Source organism: Prunus persica, chromosome G8, assembly GCF_000346465.2.
Source record: "Prunus persica cultivar Lovell chromosome G8, Prunus_persica_NCBIv2, whole genome shotgun sequence".
NCBI classification, from domain to species: Eukaryota; Viridiplantae; Streptophyta; class Magnoliopsida; order Rosales; family Rosaceae; genus Prunus; species Prunus persica.
Genome location: NC_034016.1, coordinates 19,172,723 through 19,190,653, shown reverse-complemented (window position 1 = coordinate 19,190,653; position 17,931 = coordinate 19,172,723). Strand labels below are relative to the sequence as shown.

The following is a 17,931-nucleotide window of genomic DNA, read 5'->3' as shown; positions in this document are numbered from 1 at the left end:
TAATTTCTAGATTATTTATAGAAGCAACCAAGCACTGCTCTGAATTAAGTATAAACATTTGAAGATTAAGGTTATGCCATTAAAAAAAAGGTAATTCATTTAAGATTGAAAGATACTATGTTACATTAAGATCAATAACGTAACCATATTGTCTTTCGTTTCTTCTACTCGGTACGCGCATTGAATGAGATTGAAGTTTCAACCCAATGCAAAGAAATGTTCAACTCTATTAATTTCTATTCCTATGGGAAGTTTCCAAATATAATCAAGCATAACAATCAAATGCCATAAGTGGGTGCTGATATAGATGTATCAGGGTTGAACTAGAAACAAACAATGAAATTTTGACCCTAAATTTTGACTTGTATATACATCAACTTATTTGGAAGCACTTTTTTTCACAAGGCCATGAATCATGTCCAGGTTCATCTTTTGCCACAGCACACACACTCTCTTCCACTTTCATGACGACATTACATGCTTACTTTCAAAGTGCTTCTATGGATATCTTTTTTAACTTATTAAAAGTAGCAACAAAATTTAGTGCTCAGAAGATACGTATCACATCCTTGGGCTGCTTCTTAGCTGCCTCCAGGTAAGAAATCTCAAGCTCCCAATAATCCAAGCTGGTTCAAACATGCCTCAACTGTATCGATCTGCTTTAAGGGTCAGGTTCACCCGTACGAACTACAAACCGACGTCTTCTAAATCTTCTTTTTTTTTTTCTTCTTTTCTAAAACACCTATTTATTTCTTAATCTAGACGTAGAATGAAATGTATTTGGCTTAGTTAATTGTAGACATACATTAACAATGGATTAGGTAAAATATCTTGGTTCATCAATCCCAAAAACTGCTCTACTCCCTCTCTCTCTCTCTCTCTCTCTCTCTCTCTCTCTCTCTCTCTCACATGAATTTTGTCCAAAAAAGAGATGACATTTCTCGATGGTCACTTTCTATCTAAAGTGATGGCATGTGACATCTAAGGTTACCATAAAATAAAACTTGGCCACAAGAATCAAGAGCACCCTTTAGAATGAATGGTTCACCTTGTCGATATGTATAGTAATTAAAATTAAAAAGATATCTCTAAAACTTTAAATCATTTGTGTAAATAAATTCGAAATTGAATTAAAAATGACACGGTCACTATATAAATCCTAATTGACCTATTACTCTAGTTATTCTCCTTTTATATATCTTACTTAAGTTATTTCTTATTGTAGTTTACGTCACATTGTACGCAAAATTATACGCGAATGATATTTTTTATTAACAAAGTTTCTACCATAATCTTGTCCGAATTCACTTGAAAATTGAGATAAGACAGGCAAGAATTTATGTTTATTTTAGGTAAACCAAACCCATCTATAGTTCATAGGTTGGGCTCAATTTTACTAATGATCTTCTTTTAAAAAGTTACATGATCGATTATCCCAAACCAACAGGACACAAATTATTGTCAAGTGGTTGCGTGAGTAAAAAATAATTAAAAAATTAATCTAACTAAGTGGCAAGAACCCTATGGCCCCACCTTCTGTGGGGCCCCCGCCCCCATGATTTTAATCACATCGTAGGGTACTCGTTTATTTAATCATGTTAGCAGAAACGAAAAAAGTCATGAGGGGATATCCCCAATAATACTAGGAGGGCATGGAATCCCAGAAACGTGAAACCACAGAGCGACACGTGTCCCGGCCGACACGTTGCAGGGCAGCTGATTGGCAGCTGAGTGAGCACAAGCATACAAAGATGAACGAAGCCTTAATTTGGCACAATGTTCATGCTCATCTTCTAAAACCCAAATAATTTTCAAAATATAAATTTGATATTGCTTCTATAAATTGGACCTCCTTCTCTCTTTCTCCTTTTCCAGGGAGTGTAGACCCAGCAGCTCCTATTTTATTTGCTTTATTTTATTTTAATTTATAATTTATTAGAGCCAAATACAGAGATTATTAATTTGATAGGCAGGCAGAGAGAAGTTAAGAGAATAATGGAAGGCAGTTCCAAGACGAGCAGCCCAAAGGGGAAGAAAGATGATCTCTACCATGTTATTCACAAGGTTCCTTCTGGTGATAGCCCTTATGTTAGGGCCAAACATGCCCAGGTTGGTCTCCCTTTGCCTCACTTTTTCTGGTTTTGTTTCTGTTTTTGGGATTTTGGGTTCATTTTAAACAAATCCCATGAGTTGTTTTTGCATGATATATAATATATTTGTGTGGTGAGTTTAGATTGCATGCTTAATTTTATGCCATAGATAGATGGGTTTTCTTGTGGCTGCCTGCGCATATCGCATTCGTTGTGTAATTCAAGTGTGTGGGAGCAATCATGCATATCATTTCTTGCTAATTATAACCAAACATTTGCTATGTGATCCATATTTACCTCTCTCTCTCTCTCTCTCTCTCTCTCTCTCTCTGCTTCTTTGTTTTGCGTGCCTTTTTGGCATTGCTCATTGGCTTTGGCCAGCTTATATCTAAACCTACTTCTTCCTCCAATTGCCATGGGGATTATTATTGCTTAGCAAAAATCTTTGTATCTATTTATGGATTGAAAGTTCTTGAACTTATTAAGATGGATTGATGAATGGTTGACTTAGGGGTCGTTTTGTTGTGAAGAAACCAACCATAGAGCTCCAACATGAAGTTCAAACTTCAAACCTACTTTTATTTTTCCCAAATTCAAGTGATTATGCCAACCATGCAATCGACTCCTTCTTTTTTTTTTAAATGTGATTGGATGTATTTGTTTTCAATTATAAATATTTTTATAATCATATGTTATATGTGGTTGAGTGGTAAGTTGGATCTCATTGTCTCAAATATAGTTAATTAGGTCACAATAATGTCTCTTCACCTATGCAACCGTGAACTTTTTAGCCATAATTAAATACAAAATGTAGTTAAAATTAAATACCTTAATTTATCAATTATTTTCTTCAAATTATTAAGTTGGTAGAATTTAGAAATTCAAATCACTTTACTTAATCATCTTATTGCAAATGCGGACGATCTTAATTGCCTGCATATTATTGAACGTCAAAGTTGATAGGCATGAATGATGTATCATTACAAAATAAAAGTATTTACTTTTTGCCTACCTTTTCCGCAACTTCAACGATATGAATTATGGAGAAGCATATTCTAATACTTTACTGATTCGCTTCTACTAAAAACAAAAAAATTCGAGAAAAGAGTAACACTCATTTTCCCTCCTCCTGCTTATCTTTACAATATTGTAAATAACAACATTATAACGAAAATGTTATTTACAATCCAATAAATTTAAATATAAAAAAAAGGACTCATTTGCAATAATTAACAAAAATCGAAAAAGAAAATTAGAGTGTTATTAAAGCTGAGGGGGCCACGACCATGTGGATGTTGGATCTAAATCCTTGGGCGGAAAAAGAAAGAAAAATTGCTTATATATGACGCAGTCTTTCTATTTAGTGTTGGCCCACTTGTCAACAACATGCAGAGAATGACAGTTCTTCATTGTTTTTTTATTTGTTTTCTTATTATTTATTAATGGGCCTTTGGAGGCCCACGGATTGCCCTATCTTTTCGAATTTTCTCTAACACAGTTTTTGACTTTTTTGTACAACAATTTTCAGCTAGTCGAAAAGGATCCAGAGGCTGCAATAGTTTTGTTTTGGAAGGCAATAAATGCAGGAGACAGAGTAGACAGTGCCCTAAAAGACATGGCTGTAGTGATGAAGCAACTGGACAGAACTGGAGAAGCCATTGAAGCTGTCAAGTCTTTCAGAGGCCTCTGCTCTAAACAGGCCCAAGACTCACTTGACAATGTCCTCATTGACTTGTACAAGAAATGTGGCAAAATTGAGGAGCAAATTGACTTGCTCAAGAGAAAGCTAAGGCTTATATACCAAGGAGCTGCCTTCAATGGAAGACCCACCAAAACCGCGCGCTCTCACGGAAAGAAGTTTCAAGTTTCGGTTACGCAAGAGACTTCAAGATTACTGGTACAATACATTATCAGATATCTAACATGTTATGTTACCATATTAAGAACCAACACCGTAACATGATGCATTTAAACTTCACAGGGCAATTTGGGCTGGGCCTATATGCAAAAGGGAAACTTCATGATGGCGGAGGTAGTGTACCGGAAAGCCCAAATGATCGACCCGGACTCGAACAAGGCCTGTAACTTGGGCCTTTGCCTGATCAAACAGGGCCGGTACGAAGATGCCCGTTTGGTCCTTGAAGATGTTTTGGAAAGTAGACTTCCGGGCTCTGATGAGAGCAGGTCAAGGAAACGAGCCGAGGAGTTGCTAATGGAGCTGAGGTCCATGCATCCTCCACCTGAGTCGTTCGATCTATTGGGCCTAGATGATGATTTGGTCAACGGGCTTGAGCAGTTGATGAATGAAGGGGGCCCAGTTAGATCAAAGAGGCTCCCCATATTTGAAGAAATCTCTCAATTTAGAGATCAAGTGGCATGTTAATATTTTGGGGGGAATTTTTTTCCTCCAAAATCTAATCCTCTCATGATGTTTCTTTTGTTCATATGTAGGTGTGTTAAAATAGGTTGTGTGTTTAGGCCCCCAAAAAAAGAAAAAAAAACACAAAAAATTTGTGTTGTGTGAGGAAGAAATAAGGTCCCTTTTGTACATAAATGATTTGTGTAGGACAAAACCAAGTTAGTAAGAAGAAAGTGAATTGGGAACCAATTATTTATTGGTTCTATTTGGGAATAATGAAATTATCTCTTGCTACCATCAACAATAAAATCAATATGAAAAAAAACACAAATGCATGGATGAAAATACAGCCTATACCAAGAATATATGATTTTAATCCTTCTAGTTAGGGCAAAGTTGCAGTTTGATCATTTTAGTTTCAATTGTCGTGATTAGACTTCTAAAGTTTATTTAAGGGATTCAATTCAAAAATAATGACGTAATTTCGTTAATATTAAAGATTTTTTATTGAACTTGAATTGCAACAATTAGTAAACTATACGATTGAAATTGTAACGGTCTATATGAACAAAAAAGTGAAATTTAGCCGAAACTACATGTGCCAAAATTATTTTATAAATTTAAAAAAAGAAAGAAAGAAAAAAAAGGAATATCCTTATTCTTATGGTCAGCGTCGGAAGGCGCGACCCAACTAACCCGCCACATATTGGAGAGCCTCACTTCTGCCAGACTGCCACTTGCCTTCTTTTAAATTCCACGAGTCTCTCCTCACTTTCCTTCTCAAACACTGACATAACATAACAACAACAAAACATTCCTACGAGGATTCATCTCAATTCATCACAAAACCTCAATCTCAATCTCTCTCCACTCCAACCCAAAATCCCTTTTTTTTTTCTTTCTTCAATGGCAGCCAAAGAGCCAGAGATCATAAGAGACAAGGACCAGATGAGGAGATGGTCAAGAGCCATGAGATCCCAAGGCAAGACCGTAGGATTGGTACCCACCATGGGCTACCTCCACGATGGCCACGTGTCGCTCATCCGAGAAGCCCACAACCACACCGACCTCATCGTGGTCTCGATCTACGTGAACCCAGGTCAGTTCTCTCCCTCCGAAGACCTCTCCACCTACCCATCTGATTTCCATGGCGATATCCAGAAGCTCATGGCCGTTCCCGGCGGCGTTGATGTCGTTTTCAACCCTCACAATCTCTACGACTATGGAACCAGCAAAAACGCAAACGCAGCCGCACGTGCGAGTGATGACGCACGTGTGGGAAATGGCGGCAATGGGGTGGTTTCTTGCGTGGAGGAAAATGGGTTGGGGCATGAGACTTGGGTGAGGGTTGAGAGATTGGAGAAGGGCATGTGTGGGCAGAGTAGGCCTGTTTTTTTCAGAGGGGTTGCTACGGTTGTGAGCAAGTTGTTTAATATAGTGGAGCCTGATGTTGCTGTGTTTGGGAAGAAGGATTATCAGCAATGGCGGATTATTCAGCGGATGGTAAGTTAACTTGTACAATTTTACAGCCCTCCCCTGTTTTGGTTAATAGTTAGAAACCTGAAAGCAGACGTAGGTTAAGCCAGTTGGCTGGCCAGTGTGCCCGTCTCTTTGCACCCAAGTTCGAGCCCTCGTCTAAATTAATTTAGACTATCAATTATATCAAACTTAATTGCTCTATGCAATAGTTTTAGAAAGAAGAAGAAATATTAATGAGAGATCTTGATTCGAGTTTGTGTGTTTGAATTTTGTGCAGGTTCGAGATCTTGATTTTGGCATTAGAGTGATAGGTTCTGAAATAGTGCGTGAGAAAGATGGGCTTGCAATGAGTTCACGCAATGTGCGCCTTTCACCTGAAGAAAGGGAGAAGGTCCTCTCTCTCTCTCTCTCTCTCTCTCTCTCTCTCTCTCTCTCTCTCTCTCTCTCTACATGCCTTGTTAATCTTCCTCATCTTCCAGTTTCTTTTTCGAACATTCAGTTTTCTGTTTTAAAAATTTATAAGTTTGTACTTTATTTGTGATCCATCGACAGGCACTATCTATAAGCAAGTCATTGTCAAGAGCTAGATTAGCTGCAGCAAAGGGCCAAACTAATTGTAAAGAGTTGAGAGACTTGGTCACACAAGCAATACATGAATCTGGTGGAAGACTTGATTATGCTGAGGTGAGCATGTAACAACCAAAGAACCGGATTAAAACTAATTGATATTCTCTACAGTAGTCAAAATAGCTTTACTTGCAGCTTAATTTTTCAGCAACAAAAATTAAAAAAAAAACCCTAATTTAACAGAAACTAGAAGAAGATTAGTTCACAATGTTGCAATTTCTTGTGCATTTTGTCTGGCAGATTGTAGACCAAGAAAGTTTGGAGCAAGCAAAAGAGATCAGAAGTCCTGTTGTTTTCTGTGTTGCTGCCTGGTTTGGAAAAGTCAGACTGATAGACAACATGGAGATAAACATATGAATCTTTTGTTCTCGACAGATAGAATGACCAAAAGTTGCACCTTTTTTGGTTCTTTGGCAAAAGCCATCTTGATACATTATTTTCTAGGGACATTTACCCCTCATGGTTTCAATTTTCGAATGAAATGCCATGAGATTGGGGCAATTTTCTTTTCTTCTAGGGCGACTGGAGTTTTCAAGGTTGTTTAGAAGGCAAATTCATAACATGCAAATTCAACACTAGTATGAAGATGCCCTTTCCATTTGTTGAACAACAAATCTAAAATCACTCACAGTGGTTTGCCAAATCACTCACAACAGTGATACAACAGAAGTTCCATGGAACAAAAGGAACCAAAAACCGATTCGCACATCCAAGAGACTAATATAGAAAGAATTCACGAATACAAGCTATACAAACTGTCTTACAATACAAATTATAGTAGAAAATAGGATGTGTAACAAAAAATAATTGTACGTAGACCGGCTTGTAGAAATCAGCACGATGAGCTCCATCCGGTTCCTGATTAAGATTCTCGCATCAGCATTTGAACCCATTGCAAACAGATAGAACAATGATGAGAATCAAAGCAATTAAGATTCCCAAAACGATCAGCTTGATCTTCATGTTCTGCAGCCACATCTTCCTTCTCATCTGGGTTCCTTGCTGCCTGAAATCTTGTGCCTGTATCACCACATCAGTCAGTGATGCAGATTAGAAAATAAACCAAACTAAATCTAAATGCATGATTCAGACACAGATAAAGAGAACTACGCCGAAGCCTACAGCAATTAAGGGTTACTGATACCAATCGAAAGGAAAGCTCCATCCAACCAATAAGATTCAGTTTCAGTACAAGTAATTGGCTATTGACATGCACATTTTATTTTGTTGGATCTTGTTTATTGTGTGTGGTTGGGCCTTTTGTTATGGGATTGTGTTTGTGATCCTATGTCATTGGGCTATCTACCATAATGTCCTTATGTAATGAATTTCTCGTTGACCCCAAAAAAAAAAAAAAAAATTGGCTATTGACATACACATTTTACAATTTTAGATATAAACAAGCCAATTCAATCCGGCACAAATAAATTCCAATTAGTGTCAGATGGCATTGCTCTTTTTGCAGCATTGCAGGGTAAAACAAAATGACATGAAGTCCTCACCTGTGAGCGAAGGTTTTCTGTTTTATCCACCAGAAGCTCTATTTTCTCCCCACGATCAAGAACCTGCAACAAAACGTCATCGGTCACCAGTCATCCAAACATCACAAACAATCAACAAAGGACATAGCATGGCCTTACCTTTTCAATATTTTCCATCATAACTCCTTTGACTTCTGAGACCTGAGCTTTCACTTTAGCAAGCTTGCTGATCTCCTCAGGGTGATCAACACAATATTGCATATGCTCCTTCAGTTTGGACCTATATTATAGCAACCCAAATTGTGGAATTAGAATACTTCATAGCAAAAGAATGACACTTTTGTTCAATTAGTGAAAAGATCAAACAACAGCTACCCGAATTCCTTGTTCAGACTATTTGCTACTGCTGTTGCAGCTTTTCCTCCACCATATCTACCGGTAAAATCCTCCTTGATTCGCTCAAGGAAAGCAATAGGAATTTGTCTACCAATAGCCTCAACTGCAACTACACAGTATGCTGTAGAATCCAACGGGTGAAGTTAGTTCCACTACTATGCTCATATAAGTATCAAAGTTCCAAGAGATTAGCAAAACGAGATCAATCCAGGATCAACGTCTTTAAATCACTAATTCTGTTTTGGTAAGCTTTTGACAAACTTGGTAGCAAGAAAGAAATAGTAATGACCCTTCATTTGCTAATTAGATAACAATAAAACAAAAGGAGACAAAGAAAAAAAAAAGGAAATCTTCCAGTCACTAACTACAATGACATAATAAATGCTCACAACAAAGACCATAATTTTTCTGCTTTTCATTTAAGAAAAATGCCTATAATAATGAAAAACATTAATTGAGATCTGTGAATGAAATGAACCATCTCTTTCACATCTTTTAAAGCTTATGGTTACTACAATGATGTAGGAGCTCATCAAATACCTTAATCTTACTCATTTCTGACTTTCTTTATTCATCAGAAAACAAACAACAAATGATTCTCAAGACATTAGAATTCACAACTGGTAAGCAGTACGGAACCTGATGAGACAGAACAAGTGAGAAACAAAATGCTCATTTGGCTTCAGGAAAATTTGCGAGAACATAATTTGGATTAGAATAGTTTTTAGTAACTGCAATCCCGGAAATTAAAACCCTCAATTCACCTATCCTCGTTAAACTAATATTCTTAACAAAGTTCAATGGTTAAATTCATTTTATTCTCATCTCAGAAACCAAATCAACACTAAAAATAAAATTAAGCAAAACACTTCAAGTTAAAAATAACAGGTTTTGAAGTTTACTTTCACCATTTTTTTTTTCTTTTTCATTGTGCAAACTTCGATTCTATGGCTTATCTCAGTTTATTGTAAACATTTTTTTAGCTTCTGATTAAAATAAAAAAAAATCATTTCTCAGCTAAAAAACGGCCTACTAAATGATTTGAAAAAAAAAACCCGACAAAAATGCGAAAGCAGATACGAGCTTGGAAATCAATACGAATCTTATCGGATGGTCCCAAAGGAACCAAAATCTATACGAATCGAAAGCTGAAAACAAACTATTCTCCAAAAATAGCATGACTAAACATAGAAACCACCGAAACAATTCAAATCAAGCAAAAGAGGGAAACCAAACACACGATCAAGATGTGGATCGGACCAAAAACTAAAACATCAATTAGATGAGATCTGATAGAGAGATAAATTACTGAAGCCATTATCGACGAGGTAGTTGAAGGTGTGGCCGTCGCAGTTGTACGTGAACTTGTTGTTAGTAGCAGGTAGTTTCTGGAGGCACTGCGAAGCTATGCTGGTGAAGTTTCCAGTGAATTCCGTGTACTCTGCGAGAATCACCGTGCCACGCGCCACGAAGCTGTAGATCAACGATTGCTGCCCCATCGATTCGATCCCCAAACCCTAACCCTAGGAGCGAAGCTTTCGATTTCGATTAGAGAGAAAGAGAGGGCGGAGGGTTTGAGGGTTTTTTTTGTTGCAGAAAGAGATTCAAAGTCACGGTGGTTTTATCGTGAGAGAGAGAGAGAGAGAGAGAGAGGTTGTTGCTTTGATGAGAAGCGAGGGGTCTTTGCTGTGAGGTTGTTAAGCTGCCCTCCAACTTCAGCGGAAATAACGAAAATGCCACGCAGGCTGAGAATACTGCAGTCTTATTTTGAATTTTATGAAACATTTGAATACTCTTTCTACAAAAGTCAAGGAGACGCGCAGGCCCCCTCTCTAGAACACCACAAAACTCGTTCAAATCAAATCAAATGTACCTCATCCAACACGGTTTTTTTATTTATTATTATTTTCTTTCTTAATTTCTCTCTCTAATTATTATTATTATTTAATTATTATTATTATTTTTAAATGTTCGTTTGCTAAATTTTGTTCCTATCATTTTCCACCAAGAAACTATCTTATTGCCTAATTAAGTGGTTTTTAAGTGGTTATATTTGTAAGTTGAGATCCTAGTGATGTTCTACCAAACTATGCTGCATTTTAATGGAACCATATGACCTATCAACTAATTTGTCAATTCATATCTAAGATTACCCCCTCCCCTCTTCAATGATTCATTATTTCGGCATATCTTTGTTGTTGTTGTTGTTGTTGTGTAGCCCTACAAAACGGAAATAAACCTACTTAAATATGTTATGTTCGATGTGTAAAACAATAGTTACGAGATTTATAACTTCAATGATAAAATATTTTATCTCATACGCATGATCACAATTCGACTCTTAACAAGAAAAATACAGTCGTGTCTAATCTGAATTGAAAATTACAAGGTGTGCGGCTCAATTTTTGGAGCTCTTGTTTTGTTTGTTTCACAGGTGCATCTTATTATATACTATATGTGTGTACTGGTGCCAGAGTGGATACAGGACATGACCCTCAGGAATATAGTTAATCCCAGATGAACATGAGTATATAGTTTGTCCATTCTCTCGTACGTCACAAAAATATTACTATGTTTGTTTGATTATAATAAAGATATTGTGATTTGTTATATACCTATGCTAATCTAATGTTGCGTGACCAATTAAACTACCAATTTTTACAATTAGGGAAATAAATAAAGGTAAAATATATATCATTGTCAATGGATTGAAATTTCCGTACGTAGTATGCTACCATTTTCCTTTTAATTTCTTCTTTTTTTGGCCTTATTGTATACACGGTTGAGTACCATTTCGAAAAAAAATTAATTAACTTTTTGTTTTGAGGATTTCATTAATTTGTAATAAAGAGAAATAAACAACCAAGCCCAAAATTATGAATATCACAAATGTTCTACTAGTACAGAGATTAATTAACTTTCTGTTTTGAGGATTTCATTAATCTGTAATCTGTCATGTTTGGGATAAAGGTTGCATATAATTGCAACAATTCTTACGTCGCCCCATGTATAGTTTTAATGGACCACAATGTTGAGTTTTAGCCCACCTCATTCATATAAACTTGGACCCAACCCATTAGTACAGGTAATTGGGTGGACCCGAACCCGAACCCAACCCAAACCAGACGTACCGCCATGGAGCAAACCCCAAAGATCTTTATGCAGTTGAGAGCTGACAAGAAAAGGTAAGAGAAGAAAGAGAAAGGGACAGAATCTGAGAATCTAAAGTCGAAAATGATTAGTGGGGTTTTAGCTTCAGCTTCCCCACAAGCTGTTTGTTCTCTGCTGTCTAAACCCAGAACCAGCTGCTGTTGCTATGCATCCAGCTCTGTCAGTGGTCACAAGCCATGCTCATCAGATCTCAAGCTCCGAAGTTTTGGCCTTTTTGGTACAAAGGGGTCTCAGAGAAGCAGAGTGCAGTGCAGTAGTAGCAGCGGACCTGGCTCTGGTATTGTTCTTATCTCTCTGTGTCCTCAAACTTCAACTTTTTATATATGAATTCTGTGTTTGCGGTGTCCTTGTTGAATTATATGAGGTGGGTTCTTCTTCAAATGAAGAAAGAACAAATTTTTGGGTTGCTTTGTTAATTCCTTGATGTGCTAATTTGGTTTATTTTGTGTTAAGATTTCATTGATGAATAATAATTTTTTGGTTATGGATTGGTTAATCTAACCTGCGTATCAATTGACTTCATTTTCTTCTTCTATTCCGGAATGAATTTTATTTGAGAGAAAAACCATAAATTTTAGTCTCTGTTGTTTAAAGGTGTTAACTTTCATAAGCGTAAATGGAACGTTTATGGAGAAATTAGGTTGCAGAGACTGTATCTTGCAGTTAATTCTGTTTTAAGAAAGATAAAAAGATAAAAAGTTTTCTTCACCCTTTTCTGGAATTGTCAAGTTTTACTGGAGAAATTGAAGTTTTGGCTTGGCAATTGCAAACAATTGAGGAACTGAATGTTGCAGGTGATGGTGATAGCAGGAGTGTTCTGGATGCCTTCTTCTTGGGGAAAGCTCTAGCAGAAGCCATAAATGAGCGTATTGAGTCCAGTGTTGGTGAGTTTTTGAGCACAATTGGTAGGCTGCAAGCTGAGCAACAAAAGCAAGTAGAAGAGTTCCAGGTAAGCATTGCCAGGATTGAAATCATTGCTGAAGACTTCCTTTAAATTTGTTTTCTAACTTTATAAGTTTGTCAAACATGTGTTTTGGTCTTGTCCTTTTCCATAAAATAATTTGCTTTTTAGTGCCTAAATAAGCTAAGGCCTCTTTTTTCATTCCAGTTCTGCTTTGCAAATTTGTTGTCTCCCTTCTTTCTCTGATCATGTTCAAGAATTGATGGATTGAAGCTAAAAGCGAAATCAAATTTAGATCATTTTCATCCTATACTTGATGTGTAGGCACAACGTAATTTCTAAATCACTTTAGTTTAGAATAGATCATTATGCAAAGACACCAGATTAGTGTTGTGTAGGATCATCGACTACATAGTTCTCTTATTGGTTGCTCTAGATTGGGTGTGGACTGTGTAGTCGCTATATATGGACCGTTACCTTTCGTCTGTTAGTTCTTGAAAAGCGTATGCTTAATTTGTTGATTATACACAGGAAGATGTACTGGAAAGAGCCAAAAGAGCGAAAGAGAAAGCAGCGCGCGAGGCAGCGGAGGTGCAAGGACTCGCAAAACCACCTACAGCGGAATATATAACACCAGTCAAAATCACCAATGGCGTTACTCAAGTAACTTCAACAACCACGACCACCACCAGTAATGTCACTCCTGTGAATCAACCCTCATTGTCTGGGCCAGCTTCCCCAGCAACTGCGAATGAACCAGGTCCTGCCGACGAAGACACAATTTTTGGGGTGCCAATTGAAGAATGATGTCCATCTTCATGTATTAGCATATCTTACACCTTCCAGCCAACAGAGTTGGTTTTTATTGCAGTGTAGAACACTCCCTATAAATTTCATAATAAGTTACCGTTAGTCTTGGGTTGTCAAATTCATTTATGTCAGATTTGTTTTATGGTCTCCCAGAAACCTGTGTCATATGGTGAAGGCGGCTTTACTCTTTCAATTAATTATCTGTGTTTCTCAATAAATAGTATCGCCGGGCGGCTACACTATTTACATATCTAGGCAATTATTCTTAAATAAATCGTATAGCCGCGTGGCTAAACTATTTTCATATATTATTATATTTAACGCGTAGAGCCGCCCGGCTATCCTCTTTATATAAGTTATCTATTTTAATAGTATAGCCGCGCGGCTATACCTTTTAAATAAATAGTCTTTTTTTAATCGTATCGCCGCCCGGCTATACTTTTTACATATATTATAAGCCTTAAATAAATAGTATAGCCGCCCGGCTATACTATTTACATATATTATTATATTTAACGCGTATAGCCGGTCGGCTGGTCTCTTTAAATAAACCGTATTATTCTAAATAAATGGTATCGCCGAACGGCTATACTATTTACATATATTATACCTAACGTGTATAGCCATACGGCTATACCCTTTAAATGAATAATATAGCCGAGCGGCTATACTGTTTACAAATATGTCAAGAGTATAGCCGCCTGGCTATACTCTTTAAATAAATTATTGAGAAAATAAATGTATATCCCATGGTCCTTCCTCCTCTACGATACATGGCAAAAGTTTGATTTAAAATCAAATTTGCAGCTATAATTGAAATCCAGATTAAATTTGCAAATAATTATCAAGCTTTTCTATTATTAGGCAGATGTAAATCCGTCTGTCCCAAAAACCTGAAGACCAGTAGTAATCATACATAAAAAATTTAAAACGGGCAAAAAACAGGCTAGCTCAAGACTGAACTTGTTATGCATCTTGAAGCGCCTCTGATCTCATACAGTTCTGTTTTATGGTACTGGCTATTCCTCCAGTTCATCATCACTAGCATCCATGGCGGATCCCTTGTTTTTGTAATCCACTTTAAAGTCATAGTCTCCATCGTCATCCATAGCGTCCACCGAGGCTGAGGCTGCTTTTGCCTTTTTCTTTTTCTTCTTCTCTGCTCTCTTTATCTTAGGATTGAGAATACCTTCAGCTGTATACAATTTCTCATTTTGCCTGACAGTTTTAGTAGTTTTCTTTTCCTTGGCCTTGCCTGCATCATCTTCTTCACATGCCATGGTCTGGTCATCATCTTTATCAACCATATCTCTAGGACTTTCATCACCTTGACTTGATGGTCCTTGTCCAGCATCATTCTGGTGCACAACAATGTAAAATCAATTTACATTCAAAATTGATAATCCTCCGCAAAGTTTTAAATCAAATGTGAAATCAGTTGGCTTTCTATAAAAGACTATTCAACATATCTCTCAAGGACATGCACAGACAGTTCAATTGACCATACGTTAACTCCCAAAAGATATCAGATGAAGAGGGCTACCAACCATTTTTGCATACACTTAGACCCAAAAACAAACAGTAGTAATCAATAGAAAACTAGCTTCAATAGCAGTTTTCATTGACGTAAATTTATTTTGCGAGTTACGCAGCACCTATTCTTGGCAAAAAAACTGAGTAACAGAAAAAGAATTGATATGGTATCACAAACCTCTACAATATCTTCATCAAAATTGAGTGGGCAACTGGGAGGGACTTCAACAGGATGGAAATCACTAACAGACTTGAGGCTTCCAATGAATGAAGATTCTGCATTGTATACTTCATCAATGTTAAACACCTTGCCCAGCTGAGAAACAATGTTTGCCTCTGAAGGTTCCTCTTGATTCCTAACTGGGGGCATAGTGTAGTACGGAATTTTACCTGAAATTCATTGAACATTTAGCATCAGATAACTCTGTCAACATTTACTTTCTTCACAAATTAACTTTTCCCAGAGTTCTTGTACTTGACAACTACATGAAAGAAGGCAAATGCGTACCCTCATTCCAGTCATGCAGAACAATTCTTGCTGCAGCGCTGATATCTACAATACCACCCTTTTTTAGCTTACCCCTAACCGTAGCCACCTTATGCAGAAAGTCATCAACTGAATCAAAGCTTGGGAGCTTGTATAGAGTTACCAACAGTCTGTCTGGGCAAAGCTTCAAAATTTCCTTTACTGTTCAACAAAGGGCAAAGTGAGTAAATCTTGTTTGAAACAAAATTCCAGAAAGATGGCAAGGCAAATAAGTTTCGTATGCAATTGCATCCACTAAGCATTCTACAGTTCAATGCATGTGTAAAGCAGAAACCTACAGAGTTTCAACATGCACCAGAAGGCACTCAAGCAGCTTAACAGGCTTAAATGAAGAATGGGAGAATGGGCAAGTACCTGGAGCAATTGGGTCCTCTAGCTTCTCAATTCTTTTGCAATTTCGAAGAGCTATAGAGGCATCATTTTCCTTAGATCTGAGCATTACAACACCAGGGCAGTCCAACAATTTGACATTATTATCCAACTGAACTTCTTGCATCGATCTTGTTAATCCTGGAGTAGAACCAACATTGACAACACGGCTTCTTTTCAAACTATTAATGAGACTACTCTTGCCAACATTAGGTAGGCCAATAACACCCACTGTAATTGATTTCTTGATCTGCCAGAGATAAAGGCTCCCATTTACAACAGGAATAATGTGATGGATTATTCAAACTTGTACTCATATTCCAGCAACGGAAACCTTAATTGTAGAAAGATATAGAGACACACACGTATATATCTATGGAAATCATTCCAAAAACACATACCTCATGGCTTCTTGAATAGTTCTTCAACAATTTAAGAAGAGTTTCAGCTCCGAGACAGTCACTCGTCTGCAGAAGGTTGCTTGGCTTTGATTTCTTTGAGGAGGATTTCCACCCTAAGTTTGACCTTTGCTCTTGGGTGTTACACTTGAAGGCAACAGCTGGTAACTCTTCCCTCAGATAACTGAGCCACTTCTCAGCAGCTTCTCGCGGGATGAGATCTGTGATTCAAGAATCATTACTATCAATAAAGGCTGACGTGTAGATACAAGAAAGCAAATGACCGTACAAAATCAATATTTTAAGAAGCTGGAGAGCAAGCAATGTATTACCAATTTTGTTTAGAAGTAGCACGAGATGCTTATTAGGTCCCGACTTCATCACCATCTTTTCCATATCAATACATCGGGTACCCAGGGGATCTCGAGCATCAAGTACCTCCAAAATGACATCTGATGCTTCAATAACTTTAACCAACTCCTTGTAGAAAGCCCTATCTGAGCTATCTGTACATGAGGGAAAATATTTTTAAGAACATTTAAAGGAAATACATAGAAAAGGCAGTGATAAATTCAAGCTCAACCACCAGGCACCAAATAACACATCTTCCCAAAAACATCAAGTTACAGCATACCCCGATTATTGCCAAATCCAGTGGAATCATCAGTACCCCTTTCCTCTGCCACTTCATCCGAATTGGGGAGATCTTCATCCTCTAAGATCCCCAGCTTCCTCTTCTGGGCCTGAATTAAAATAAAGAGTTTCTTTACCGATAGAAATAACTTAAAAGTGTGTATAAAAGCAGGAAGTGGTTGCACCTAAAAGATGAAGGTGCAAATAAAACAAACATATAGTACCAACAAAACATACATTAGGAATTGAACATCGCCCTTCATTCGCATTAAAAAACGTACTTTTTTCTAAATTATCATGAAGAGTTTGCAACTTATGAGCACACAAGCTCAAAATGCAGACTCACTTATTCTCAGTAACCAATGCATCAATATGCTAGTAATATTATCAAGCTTAAATGCACATATTTGTAATCCTTATAAAAACTACTCAGAAACTCCCCAACGTCCAATTCATAAATTATTACCCAATTTTTTTTTTAAAAAAATCAATCACAGAAAGAAAACCAAATGCTTGATAAATTAACTGAAGCCATACCCTTTCTTTGCGGGCAGCTTTCTTTTGCTCTACTTCTTCGATATGACGCGCACGACGAGTTTCTAAGGCCTTAAGCTCCTGCTCCTTGAAGGGCCAGTCATTAGGGATACCTGGGTCTTTCTCTACCTTCTTGTTCTTGAAGCCGAGCTTTTTGGCCTCCTTGGCCTTCTTCTTGTGGTGCTCCTTCACCTTCCTTATGACCTTGTACTTCTTCTTCAATGTCACTCTCTTACTCTTACTCTCTGCCAACCATTAGTCAAATTCCAATTAATTCCCAAAATGAAATTGAGAAAGAAAAAAAAAAGGTAATGAAAAACAATAACTTTACAGTCAAACTAAGATTATGGATATGAAAGTTTCGCTTACTTTTGCTCTTCTTCACCATCTTCGGCTATTCTTGAATTGAACCCCACCTACAGGAGTTTCTGGAGTGAGAATAGCTATTGAGAGAGGAGAAAGAGGAGGCACTTGAAATTTAGGGTTTTGGAAGTGAAAGAAGACGACCTCTGATGCGGTTTAGGGTTTATCTACTTGGGTTGCTGCGGATTGGCCCGACCCAAAAGGTTTCCTTAATGGGTCTAAAAAGCTGGAATTTGAAAA

At 37.3% G+C, this 17,931-nt stretch overlaps 5 protein-coding genes across 5 annotated transcripts; 3 read left to right on the top strand and 2 right to left on the bottom strand.

Moving 5' to 3' along the window:
- On the top strand, window positions 1,851-4,746 carry LOC18766656 (protein SULFUR DEFICIENCY-INDUCED 1). Its single transcript, XM_007201779.2, has 3 exons — window positions 1,851-2,109; window positions 3,619-3,987; window positions 4,072-4,746. Exons 1-3 carry the CDS (start codon window positions 1,996-1,998, stop codon window positions 4,471-4,473), a joined length of 885 nt encoding a protein of 294 aa, XP_007201841.1. The 5' UTR covers window positions 1,851-1,995; the 3' UTR covers window positions 4,474-4,746.
- On the top strand, window positions 5,033-7,219 carry LOC18766669 (pantoate--beta-alanine ligase). The gene is made up of 4 exons (XM_007200366.2): window positions 5,033-5,952; window positions 6,206-6,319; window positions 6,481-6,612; window positions 6,796-7,219. The coding sequence occupies exons 1-4, from the start codon at window positions 5,356-5,358 to the stop codon at window positions 6,910-6,912; spliced, it is 960 nt and encodes a 319-aa protein (XP_007200428.1). The 5' UTR covers window positions 5,033-5,355; the 3' UTR covers window positions 6,913-7,219.
- LOC18768497 (putative vesicle-associated membrane protein 726) lies at window positions 7,132-10,089 on the bottom strand. Its single transcript, XM_007200380.2, has 5 exons — window positions 9,742-10,089; window positions 8,412-8,553; window positions 8,196-8,316; window positions 8,058-8,120; window positions 7,132-7,575 (listed from the first exon to the last, which is right to left on the bottom strand). Exons 1-5 carry the CDS (start codon window positions 9,929-9,931, stop codon window positions 7,432-7,434), a joined length of 660 nt encoding a protein of 219 aa, XP_007200442.1. The 5' UTR covers window positions 9,932-10,089; the 3' UTR covers window positions 7,132-7,431.
- Window positions 11,589-13,466, top strand: LOC18767886 (uncharacterized protein At4g13200, chloroplastic). The gene is made up of 3 exons (XM_007200423.2): window positions 11,589-11,880; window positions 12,398-12,552; window positions 13,036-13,466. Exons 1-3 carry the CDS (start codon window positions 11,667-11,669, stop codon window positions 13,309-13,311), a joined length of 645 nt encoding a protein of 214 aa, XP_007200485.1. The 5' UTR covers window positions 11,589-11,666; the 3' UTR covers window positions 13,312-13,466.
- Window positions 14,140-17,902, bottom strand: LOC18766331 (guanine nucleotide-binding protein-like NSN1). The gene is made up of 9 exons (XM_020570543.1): window positions 17,698-17,902; window positions 17,332-17,573; window positions 16,796-16,904; window positions 16,494-16,667; window positions 16,165-16,382; window positions 15,749-16,013; window positions 15,356-15,535; window positions 15,026-15,237; window positions 14,140-14,672 (listed from the first exon to the last, which is right to left on the bottom strand). Exons 1-9 carry the CDS (start codon window positions 17,714-17,716, stop codon window positions 14,334-14,336), a joined length of 1,758 nt encoding a protein of 585 aa, XP_020426132.1. The 5' UTR covers window positions 17,717-17,902; the 3' UTR covers window positions 14,140-14,333.

Coding starts and splice junctions, on each gene's coding strand:
- LOC18767886 (XM_007200423.2), top strand. CDS start 11,667: ATGATTAGTGGGGTTTTAGCTTCAGCTTCCCCACAAGCTGTTTGTTCT. Junction 11,881..12,397: donor TAGCAGCGGACCTGGCTCTG/GTATTGTTCTTA, acceptor TGAATGTTGCAG/GTGATGGTGATAGCAGGAGT. Junction 12,553..13,035: donor AGCAAGTAGAAGAGTTCCAG/GTAAGCATTGCC, acceptor GATTATACACAG/GAAGATGTACTGGAAAGAGC.
- LOC18768497 (XM_007200380.2), bottom strand. CDS start 9,931: ATGGGGCAGCAATCGTTGATCTACAGCTTCGTGGCGCGTGGCACGGTG. Junction 8,317..8,411: donor AGTCTGAACAAGGAATTCGG/GTAGCTGTTGTT, acceptor GCTATAATATAG/GTCCAAACTGAAGGAGCATA. Junction 8,121..8,195: donor TGATGGAAAATATTGAAAAG/GTAAGGCCATGC, acceptor GTTTTGTTGCAG/GTTCTTGATCGTGGGGAGAA.
- LOC18766656 (XM_007201779.2), top strand. CDS start 1,996: ATGGAAGGCAGTTCCAAGACGAGCAGCCCAAAGGGGAAGAAAGATGAT. Junction 2,110..3,618: donor TTAGGGCCAAACATGCCCAG/GTTGGTCTCCCT, acceptor AACAATTTTCAG/CTAGTCGAAAAGGATCCAGA. Junction 3,988..4,071: donor AAGAGACTTCAAGATTACTG/GTACAATACATT, acceptor TAAACTTCACAG/GGCAATTTGGGCTGGGCCTA.
- LOC18766669 (XM_007200366.2), top strand. CDS start 5,356: ATGGCAGCCAAAGAGCCAGAGATCATAAGAGACAAGGACCAGATGAGG. Junction 6,320..6,480: donor CACCTGAAGAAAGGGAGAAG/GTCCTCTCTCTC, acceptor ATCCATCGACAG/GCACTATCTATAAGCAAGTC. Junction 6,613..6,795: donor GAAGACTTGATTATGCTGAG/GTGAGCATGTAA, acceptor TTTGTCTGGCAG/ATTGTAGACCAAGAAAGTTT.
- LOC18766331 (XM_020570543.1), bottom strand. Junction 16,014..16,164: donor ACTATTCAAGAAGCCATGAG/GTATGTGTTTTT, acceptor TATCTCTGGCAG/ATCAAGAAATCAATTACAGT. Junction 15,238..15,355: donor TCTGCATGACTGGAATGAGG/GTACGCATTTGC, acceptor AATGAATTTCAG/GTAAAATTCCGTACTACACT.